The sequence below is a fragment of the Oncorhynchus nerka genome, linkage group LG8 (genome assembly GCF_034236695.1).
Source record: "Oncorhynchus nerka isolate Pitt River linkage group LG8, Oner_Uvic_2.0, whole genome shotgun sequence".
Classification (NCBI taxonomy): Eukaryota; Metazoa; Chordata; class Actinopteri; order Salmoniformes; family Salmonidae; genus Oncorhynchus; species Oncorhynchus nerka.
The window spans coordinates 22,311,094-22,322,662 of record NC_088403.1 but is presented as its reverse complement, the minus strand read 5'-3'; the positions used below and the strand labels follow the sequence as shown (position 1 = coordinate 22,322,662).

The 11,569-nt window shown below is 43.4% G+C and overlaps 1 protein-coding gene across 4 annotated transcripts in view; it reads left to right on the top strand.

Annotated features, from left to right (window-relative positions):
• The window catches only part of LOC115132929 (bridge-like lipid transfer protein family member 3B), a 46,259-nt gene extending 36,566 nt beyond the window's left edge, over positions 1 to 9,693 (top strand). For 3 of the 4 annotated variants that reach the window (XM_065021517.1, XM_065021516.1, XM_065021518.1), the window contains 4 exons: positions 645 to 901; positions 978 to 1,086; positions 4,846 to 5,000; positions 6,898 to 9,693. In XM_065021517.1, the coding sequence (XP_064877589.1) occupies positions 645 to 901; positions 978 to 1,086; positions 4,846 to 5,000; positions 6,898 to 7,026 (650 nt within the window). In that variant the 3' untranslated portion in view covers positions 7,027 to 9,693. Of the gene's footprint in view, positions 1 to 644; positions 902 to 977; positions 1,087 to 4,845; positions 5,001 to 6,897 lie in introns of those variants that run through there. The other variant, XM_065021519.1, reaches the window with a different exon arrangement.
• The last annotated feature ends 1,876 nt before the right edge of the window (positions 9,694 to 11,569 follow it).

Genomic DNA, 11,569 nt, shown 5'->3' with positions numbered 1-11,569 from the left:
ATGTGTGTCTCCAGCATGTCACCTCCAACATGTGTGTGAATATTTAAGAGGGGTTGTTGAGGTCCATATTTAGCCCCAGTACTATGAGGCAGTGCTCGCTCACTCAGCTCCACCTCCTCCCTCTTTCACAGAATAATCCCCATCTCTCTCCTTCACTACCCCTCTCTCGCTCTCCTTTCCTACCCCGCTCTGTCTCGCTCTCCTTTATCACTTTCTCACCATTTCTGTTTTTATCTCCTACCTTCTCTCACGTCTGCCATTTCCTCCCTCCATCTCTCCTTCCTTCCTGACTGAGGCAGTGACCGATGCGTTGTTGTAGTATTAATGTGTGTCTGCGTGGGTGCAGCTGCTGTGACACTTTACTGGCCTTTAAATAGTTGTATGGGATCAGTACCCCCACCTACCAGAAGGGCCCCTTGCGTTACAAATTAGTCACCTTAGAAATGGATTCATAGACTGGCGTCAGCAGTAAGGCCATGTCTGTTTGTATGCCTGCCGAGCGGCTATCGCTGAGCCTTTTCTTTGAGTTGTGGTTGCAGTGATTCTGTTTGGCTGCAATACAATCTATGCCTTCTCTTTTTAATGGGAATTGATTGATTACTGCCTGATTATTCTCTCCTCTACTCTCCTCGTCCCCTCGCTAGGTGGTGGTCTGGAGGCCAATTCAGACAGGACCACCCATCTCCCGGAGGTCAGGGCTCGGCTGGAGAGCGGGCCCTGTGCTGCCACCCACTCCCCCCTGGCCGAGACCAACGGTTTCCTCCAGCTGCGTCTCCACGGCTACCGGGCCAGCTTCCTCATGTCGTCGCTAAGGAACCTGGCTCACTTCCTGGAGGATGACTCCGCCCCCCAGGTCCTCCCGATGGAGATCAGCGTCAGGGACACACACATCGACCTGAAGGTGGGGATGAACACACAGACACATTAACCACAGACACATTAACCACAGACACATTAACCTCTGTCCCCCTCTGCAGGATGATGGTCTCCGTGACAACCCGTCTGACCCTGATACCACCCCCATCACCCTGCACATCGCCAACCTGCTCATCCACAGGACAGACGATGGAGCCTTCTCTATAGGGGGTGAGAAACACACACTGCCTCACTCACACACACACTGCCTCACACATTCACTCATATACAGTTGAAGTTGGAAGCTTACCTTAGCCAAATGCATTTAAACTCTGTTTTTCTCAATTCCTGACATTTAATCCTAGTAGAAATTCCCTGTCTTAGGTCAGTTAGGATCACCACTTTTATTTTAACAATGTGAAATGTCAGAATAATAGTAGAGAGAATTATTTATTTCAGCTTTTATTTCTTTCATCACATTCCCAGTGGGTCGGGAGTTTACATACTCAATTAGTATTTGGTAGCATTGCCTTTACATTTTTTAAACTTGGGTCAAATGTTTCAGGTAGCCTTTCACAAGCTTCCCACAATAAATTGGGTAGATTTTGGGCCATTCCTCTTGACAGAGCTGGTGTATCTGAGTTAGGTTTGTAGCCCTCCTTGCTCGCACTCGCTTTTTCAGTTCTGCCCACAAATGTTCTATAGGACTGAGGTCAGGGCTTTGATGGCCACTCCAATACCTTGACTTTGTTGTCCTTAAGCCATTTTGCCACAACTTTGGAAGTATGCTTGGGGTCATTGTCCATTTGGAAGACCCATTTGCGACCAAGCTTTAACTTCCTGACTGATGTCTTGAGATGTTGCTTCCAATATATACACATCATTTTCCCCTCTCATGATGCCATCTATTTTGTGAAGTGCACCAGTCCCTACTGCAGTAAAGCACCCTCACAACATGATGCTGCAACCCCCGTGCTTCACGGTTGGGATGGTGTTCTTCGGCTTGCAAGCATCCCCCTTTTCCTCCAAACATAACGATTGTCATTATGGACAAACAGTTCTATTTTTGACCAGAGGACATTTCTCCAAAAAGTACTATCTTTGTCCCCATGTGCAGTTGCAAACCGTAGTCTGGCTTTTTTATGGGGGTTTTGGAGTAGAGGCTTCTTCCTCGCTGAGAGGCCTTTCAGGTTATATCGATTTTTGGACTCGTTTGACTGTGGATATAGATACTTTTGTACCTGTTTCCTCCAGCATCTTCACAAAGTCCTTTGCTGTTGTGGGATTGATTTGCACTTTTCGCACCAAAGTACGTTCATCTCTAGGAGACAGAGATATCTCCTTCCAGAGCGGTATGATAGCTGCGTGGTCCCATGGTGTTTGTACAGATGAACGTGGTACCTTCAGGCATTTGGAAATTGCTCCCAAGGATGAACCAGACTTGTGGAGGTCTACAATTTTTTTTTTGAGGTTTTGACTGATTTCTCTTGATTTCCCCATTATATCAAGCAAAGAGGCACTGTGCTAAAAGGTAGGCCTTGAAATACATCTACAGGTAGGCCTTAAAATATATCCACACCGCCAATCGGAAGCTTCTACGGTCATGATATCATTTTCTGGAATTTTCCAAGCTGTTTAAAGCCACAGTGTCGTGGAAATGTCCTCTATTTACCAAATCATGGGAGCAAACCACACACACAAGTCAGAGTTAGTTAAGTCAAGGTCCATTTTTAATTATATCAGCTCTATAGCATTTTGACTTTCAACAGTTCAGTATCTCTAATGAAAAGTTGAGTCCCCACACAATGGCCAAATGGGATCCTTTATAGCAAAATTCACACATAGTCAGACAGCATAGACATAATTCATCGTTCAGCTTTGTCTCCTTTCCCAAACCCCAGAACCATAGACATAATTCATCGTTCAGCTTTGTCTCCTTTCCCAAACCCCAGAACCATAGACATAATTCATTCATCATAGTTCAGCTTTGTCTCCTTTCCCAAACCCCAGAACCATAGACATAATTCATCGTTCAGCTTTGTCTCCTTTCCCAAACCCCAGAACCATAGACATAATTCATCGTTCAGCTTTGTCTCCTTTCCCAAACCCCAGAACCATAGACATAATTCATCGTTCAGCTTTGTCTCCTTTCCCAAACCCCAGAACCATAGACATAATTCATCGTTCAGCTTTGTCTCCTTTCCCAAACCCCAGAACCATAGACATAATTCATCGTTCAGCTTTGTCTCCTTTCCCAAACCCCAGAACCATAGACATAATTCATCGTTCAGCTTTGTCTCCTTTCCCAAACCCCAGAACCATAGACATAATTCATCGTTCAGCTTTGTCTCCTTTCCCAAACCCCAGAACCATAGACATAATTCATCGTTCAGCTTTGTCTCCTTTCTCAAACCCCAGAACCATAGACATAATTCATCGTTCAGCTTTGTCTCCTTTCTCAAACCCCAGAACCATAAACCAATCCTCCATATCAACAGGCATATATCAAATGGTCATTTAGATACAACCAACTCTAAATACAACCAAACCTGGACAAGCTCACGGAGAGGAGAATGAGGCTATAGGTTAAGATGGAAACATTAGAGGGAGCATAGAATGATTCCAGACACTGCCACCCTTCTTTCCCCACTAGAAAAAGGTAGGGAGTAAAATACATGTTTACACATGATGACACTTTGACCTCTCCCCTCTCAGCGGCCCATGCAACTTAGTCTTGCAGATAACTGCAACCTTGCCACAGTATTATACAAAAATACCATTCTGATGAGAATTAACTTACACACATTTTATGAATATAAAACATCTTACATATGTTACCAACAAATTCTGAATCTTCCACGACAACAGTCAACTTAGTGTATGTAAACTTCTGACACTGGAATTGTGATACAGTGAAATAATCTCTGTAAACAATTGTTGGAAAAATTACGTGTCATGCACAGAGTAGATGTCCTAACCGACTTGCCAAAACTATAGTTTGTTAACAAGAAATTTGTGGAGTGGTTGAAAAACAAGTTTTAATGACTCCAAACTAATTGTATGTTAACTTCCGACTTTAACTGTATATACAGTCGTGGCCAAAAGTTGAGAATGACATAAATATTAATTTTCAGTCTGCTGCCTCAGTGTCTTTAGATATTTTTGTCAGATGTTACTATGGAATACTGAAGTATAATTACAAGCATTTCATAAGTGTCAAGGCTTTTATTGACAATTACATGAAGTTGATGCAAATTATTATGAAGTTGATGAGTCAATATTTGCATTGTTGACCCTTGTTTTTCAAGACCTCTGCAATCAGCCCTGGCATACTGTCAATTAATTTCTGGGCCACTGATGGCAGTCCATTCTTGCATAATCGATGCTTGGAGATTGTCAGAATTTGGGTTTTTGTTTGTCCACCCGCCTCTTGAGGATTGACCACAAGTTCTCAATGGAATTAAGGTCTGGGGAGAACAATGATTCTAAGCACCACCCTCCTTTTGAAGCTTCCAGTCTGTTATTCAAACTCAATCAGCATGACAGAGTGATCTCCAGCCTTGTCCTCGTCAACACTCACACCTGTGTTAATGAGAGAATCACTGACATGATGTCAGCTGATCCTTTTGTGGCAGGGCTGAAATGCAGTGGAAATGTTATTTGGGGATTCAGTTCATTTGCATGGCAAAGAGGGACTTTCCAATTAATCTGATCACTCTTCATAACATTATGGAGTATATGGAAATTGCCATCATACAATCTGAGGCAGCACACTGCCTCACTCTCTCACGCGCACTCTTACGCGTGCACAGTCTCACACATTCACTCATACACAAACACACACTGCCTCACTTATATACACACACGCACACACACCCTCCTGCACCCTCCTCCCCAACACCGTCTCATTTCATCATCATACAATGACATGCCTTTCAAGTTTATTTCTACCTTTCACCCACTCCCTGCCCATCTTCTGTGTTGTCACAGTGGAAAATGCGTCTGAGGCGGGGCCTAAGAAAGAAGTCCAATTGATTGACAGTGGTCTGTCTCCAGTCCCTGAGAGTGTGGTCAGCAGCACTCTCAAGGCCACACAGACCCCCGGCCCTCCTAGCCCTAGCACAACCCCCTCCAACAAAGAACAGGTGAGTAGTCCACACACACACCCCACTCATCCAGGGCCTAAAATGAACACCCGCCACCTGCCAAATGAGGGTTGATTTTTGATTAATCAGGTAAGAATGTCTATTTACACCAGCCATGTTAGCGGGGGGTCAGGGCTCCACAGTGCGAGTATTTCACTCTCATTTATGAATAAAAATAAGCAAGTATGATCACATGTAAAATAAATACTGCAATATTTGTTTTCAAATTATTTCCACCGTTTTGTTTCATAGCTTGTAAATTAATCGCACAAAGTTAAAACTGCAAATCCTATGTAGCCTATTCCACTTTGCGCTGCAACACTGCGCATGTGAAGTGCTGAGTGAAGTAAAAAAAAAAATAGAAGCGCTGCGCACAGGCATAAAAGTTGGTAAAATTGACTTGAAACAAAAGTGAAGTGACACGGTGTTGTGTTTCTCGGCTATTTACATGGTTTTGTTCACTAGCTAGGCTGTTTTTCCATGTTTGCGTTTCAACTGCTCGGGAAGCGAAGATGACGCTTCTACTAGTCAGACTCGATCTCACAGCCACAAACATGACTGGAGTAGCGTTACCATGGTAACCTCCGGCCCTTAAAGGGGCAGGTGAAAGTCTTTTTCTCATCTGTGATATTTTGTGTGTGCACTCAAGTCACAAATTCAATTAAACAATATACCACATTACTTCTTTCTAGTAATGCATTTGTTTTGGATACATTACAAACCGCGCTTTTTGTTTTGTGTAATTTTAGTGGGGAGAAAATATTTTGGCTGGTAAAAAATCTGACTGGCTGGTGGACCAAAAATAAAATGTTATGCCCTGCACTCTTTTCTTATGGAGGAGTGTTCCTGTGGCGGGATTAGAGCAGCGGAAATTTAGAGCGCCACCTATAGTTTTTGATAAAACTCAAACTTCATTAAAACACACATGCAAGGTACTGAATTAAAGCTACACTCGTTGTGAATCTAGCCACCAAGTCAGATTTGTAAAATGCTTTTCGGCGAAAGCATGAGAAGCTATTATCTGATAGCATGCACCCCCCAGAATAGCAGACGTCACCTAAACAACAGATTTTGCGGTAGCCGGCGCTACCCAAAACGCAGAAATAAAATATAAAACATTCATTACCTTTGACGAGCTTCTCTGTTGGCACTCCTATATGTCCCATAAACATCACAATTGGGTCTTTTTCCCGATTTAAATCCGTCATTGTATACCCAAAATGTCATTTCATGAAGGCCGGTCTGATCCAGGAAAATTCCGCTTTACAAGACGCAACGTCACTTTTTAAAATGACAAAAGTTGCCTATAAACTTTTACAAATCACTTCAAACTACTTTTCTAAACCAACTTTAGGTATTAATAAACGTTAATAATCTATAAAAATGATCACTGGGCGATCTGTATTCGATAGCAGCAAGTCTTGAAATCATCGTCCATGTTTTAAATTTCACAACATCCTGTGGTGAGCCTAAAACAGGAAGGGCCAATACGTCATCTAACCAAGGATAAAGGAGACTTCAAATGCCAGTACTGGCGACATCGTGTGGAAGCTGTAGGCGTTTACAGGGCATATTCATTTATTTTATTTCGCCTTAGACAATACATTGAATGGAGGATGAATATTTTTTGTGTGTGTTTGGTAAACAGTTTTACCAGGGATTTTTACTCCTAAACACGTTCTGTTATAGCCACAGACACGATTTAACCAGTTTTAGAGACTTCAGAGTGTTTTCTATACACACATACTTATCATATGCATATACTATATTCCTGGCATGAGTAGCGGGACTTTGAAATGTTGCGCGATTTTTAACAAAAAGCTGCGAAAATTCGCATCATCCCTAACAGGTTTTAACCACCACGCTTATCAACACCATCTCTTCTGTTTACCCCTAGCTGCTGATGGAGGAGAACGAGTGTTTGAAACTGGAGCTCTCCAAAGCCAAGATGGCTCTAGCTGAGGCCCAAATGGAGAAGGACTCCCTGTTGCACCGCATGAAGAGTCTCAAAGTGAGCAACAGCTAGGGTAGGCCACCAGAGGCCCAGTGACCACCAGTCTGTAGTGCTGCATACCACCACAGGGGGGAAGCAGAGAGGAGAGAGGGGGTGCTGGATACTGGAGCTACTTGATATAGCATCACACAAGTATTATTCAAGCATCAGCCAGGTCATTCAAGCCTGTTCTTATGAAGAACTGGTCACCTAAGAACTAGATCTCACACACACAGTCCATGAAGTCTACTCCTTAACACACGCAGTCCCTGAAAACCAGAGAGGGGGTCTACTTTTTCACTTCAGCCTACCTACCACCCTCATCCCTACCCCCAGTAGAGGAACTGGAGAGTGGACAGTGTTAAGACTTTCATCCCCTCCTCGATACAGTGCTGCCGTGTCATCCCTGGGCTGGGAATAGGACTGCAGTACACATGCTAGTTTTACATGATTGTTGTGCTTGTTTTGAGTTGTTCTCTTTATGCAGTAAGTTAATGTTCAGTCTCTCCATGAATCCGACTCTGCAAGCCAGAGCAGCCTCCTAAATATGGGAGCGTAAGGAGGGATGAAGGGGAGAGGGGACGAATCTAAATTAAACAGCCCTCAAGTGGAATGGAGGGGCTAGGGTGGTGGGGTGGGAGTCCTGAATGTTAGTCTCGGGGGGGGGGGGGGGGAGCGTTGCCCTCCCCCAATCGATACCTTCTATATGTAATATGACCTTTGATGGGAGTGGCTTGCCTGGGTGGGGTGAGACACTGAATGTCATATCTTTGGAGGAATGTCTTAAATAGACTTATTTTGCACTGCGCTGAAACCGAACATGTAATTTGGTGCTTATGAAAAAAAATGTATCTAGCGCTGAACCAATTGTATTTGGTGTGTGTATGGTAATGTACTTATGATGGGCAAAGCGTACACAATGTTTTCTACAGAATTCTGAATGGTTGTGCAGTGTGTTCAACATGTATTTGTCATGTAACTAAAACAAGCATTTCATTTAATTGAAAAGGAAAATATACAATTATATATTTTCACATGTACTTTTCTTCCATTCCATCTAGTTGATGTCTACAATGCCCATAATGTCCCACTGCACTGTTTATTCCCCACTATTTTTCTACATGTAAATAGCTAGTTGTGTGTCCAGCACTTTTGAACTACATTCACTGTAAATACGATCCCTGTACGAAAGCATCATCCAATCCAGTTGAGAACACTATCCTGTCATCTCTCGATTATCCAATGAGTGGAAAGAACACTAATATGGAGAGCAATTACCATCTCTTTTCTCCTATGAGGATAAAGCCTGGGGTGTATTCATTATTTGGATTCCTTTACAAAAAATGTATTTTCTGTTCAAAACGTTTTGCAACTAAAAACATTTACTCCAAACGGGAAACGTTTTTCAACGATTGGACAAATTCAGGTAGGTCCCCCCTCGTTGGTTCTGTTTGCGGCATTTGCTTCCGTTAAGTTCCTAGAGTAAATTGTTTCCGTTGCGAAACGTTGTTTTGCAAAGGTCTGCGACTAATGAATACAGCTCTTGCCTAGCCTCTGCCGAGCCCAACACCGTACAATCAGGTTTTAAGGGCAAATGGAAAGAGCCTGTGACGCGACTTCCACTTTTGGACATTAACAAGGTGACGCTCCATCTTCTCCTCCACATGTACTGGATTGGTTGAATGTTGTGGAAGAGAACCTCCCTGACCCCCCCCCATTCTCGTCAAGATTTGTTGTAAAGGATCCAGTTTCAGGCGTTTATTTTACGCCTGCTACGTTAGGTAACTCCTCCCAGTGCAGGAGGGGAAACACAGGCATGTGCTTTTCTGTGTGTGCATTCTATATTTGCATAATTATACATGTGTAGTTTTCACCAACGTGACGTCGTGCCCATATCTGCTGCACCATGCTTGTCTGTTGGGGAAGCCTTGGAGTGTTGTAGAATAGAGCTGGATTTCCCCTTTGGAGCATGCTTTTGGCTCACACACAGTTCAGTCACAAGGCAGTTCTGTCTGAAGCATCACGTCTTACACAGGGATGTTTCCAGTAGTAGCATGAGATTTGCTGACGTATTACAATGGCTTGCCTCTCTTTAAAGGTGCAGTCTGCAGGTTCTCTGTCCCGTATGGCAATGACATCAAGTAAAAACACAACTACTCTAAAACAAAACCGAAGAAGGTAAAGGTAGTTCTGTTTACACCAATGATGGCAACTGGTCTTTCTTTGGTTTTCACTGGCAGGCTCACTCGAATGACCCCATCCTAGTCCTTCAAAAAGGGCAGTTTGGGAATATATACTTTTTCTACTTTAAAGTCCTTAACTATCCAAATGGTGGACCTAGCTCAGCCTAGGCCTAGTTCAGTCCAGCTGAATGTCTTTCCAAGCTGTGCTGTCTGCGCTCTGCCTTGATACGATGCAGGTTCACTTACCTGCTCAACACTGACAACTTGAATGGCTGGTAGGATTTGAATGCTTGATTGTACTTTAAAGGCTGCCCTCCGGAGTTAACTTTCTCATCCACTTCCTGGTCCAAAAGGACCCGCCCCCTCATTACAATAGCTCCTCCCTTGACCTGCTCAGCTGCTCCTCTCCTGGGAGCTCCGCCTCCTGAGAACCTGTACAAAAAGAAAATGATTTGTAATATTTGTCTGTCGAAGCTGCTGAGCTACTGATGAAAATAAATAAAAAGGTATCCAATAATTTGTCTTTCTCAGTTGTCATACATACTTGACTTCCTTGCACTTGTCTGTTCTTACTAGCAATGATTATGCTGATAGATTCTCTATTGAGGGAACTTTTACTTACAATGATTGTGATGTGGTTGTTTTACCTATCTACCTTAAAGGGCAATTCCAACCTCATTGTCTTCAGCACAATACCAGTGTCTGCATATTTGAAAATGGCACATTTCTATGCCCAATGACATCAAAAGTAAATACATTTTAAAAACAGTGATTTTTCAAACATGTGTAGACGGGTATGTTGATGGCAATAATGAATGAGGTTGAAAAGTGGCGGAATTGCCCTTTTTAAGTTGAATTCACTAAGTATCAGATAAATGATCAAAATGTAAATCTTATGAAACATGGTGCACACCCAAGGTCATCTGTCTTTCTACTGAATTGTGGGGGGTTTAAACCTGGTGCATCTGGACAAGGGAACTTCCACCAGTCCACTAACGGGACAGAGCAAACACTTCCATGGGAGGAGTGGATAGAGGAAGCTGCTGAAAGTATCAGACATAGACAAGGGATTGAAGACCAAGTGTCTACCAGTAGAGGGCACTGAGGAGTGAAGGGAACACAGCGAAAGGTCTGCCACATAGATGGGAGGCAAGGCTCATTCTCAATACGTATTTGTGACTCCTCACATCCTAGGCCAGGAGTAATCCAATCCAACCCTGGTAGTCCAGAGTGCTGCTGATTTTTGGTTCTACCTGAGAATGAATAGCACCACCTGGTGTCCCAGGTCTAGAGGAGAAAAAAGCAGTTGAACTGGTTTAGAGGTCCAGATTTAAATTTGAGTATTCTAGAGTATCGCCTGGCCTCATTCTCAAACGTATTGAAGGGGATGGTCCAAGATCCCTCCACTCAGGCCTTCTCCAGTGTTTTTTGAAAAGGAATTGAGGAAAGATTAACTGAAAGGGAGCCAGAGAAGGCATCTCAATGGCTCTGGCTTAAGTGGGAGGAGCAGTGGACAAGCCACCTGGCTCAGATTGGGCCAGATCAACACGATGGGCGCACCCTTCAGAAGGTGTCGTGGACAGCACCGAAACACCTTATGAAGAAGGGACTTCCCCTGATGAGCGAAGAGCAACAGAAACCACTGTTTGCAGATCAAAGAAATGGCCCTATGTCAGCCATATTAAATGTGCTAGACTGCTTATAGTTAATTTTGGTCAGGTCTTTCGAATCCGAGTAGTCAAGGAGAGGACATGGATGGATTGAGACACAGCCCGTACTGTCCACTGTTATGTATGCTGCCAACGTCCTTGATGAAGACAGAAAAGCAGTCCAAGTCTGACATCTACTGGTAGGTATGGATATTGACGGTAGGTTCCCCTGTTGTCACCCAGAGCCACATTCAATAGTCAAATGTTGCAGATAGAAATGCCATGAAAATAGCCAAGGTAACTCCTTATTGTATGTTTCAGAGTTAAACTTAGTTTTTTATAGCATATTTTGATCTGAATGTTCCAAAAACGTTTTGCCTTGCTGAATGCGCCCCTTGCTGTGGTTTTGTCGTATAATCCAGTTCAAAATCAGAAAGGAGAAGAGTAGAAAATGAAAAGACTTGTCATTTAATAGGTTTGATTCGTTTTGAAGCACACATTTCTCCTCTCATCTACCAATGAAATGACCGAACGACAGCTAAACAATGGAGTGAAACAAGGACTGTCTTGTATGTGTCTGTGGTTCTGCTATGGAATAGATTTGGCTTATGAGATCAGCTTCGCTGCTCTCCCCTGACAGTCAGATTGTAGTATCTCTATCCAACACCCCATGGGGCTGCAGCTGCTTCTCTCGCGCTCTCGCTCTCTCTCGCTCTCTCTCTCTGGCAAGGAGATTCCTCTCCT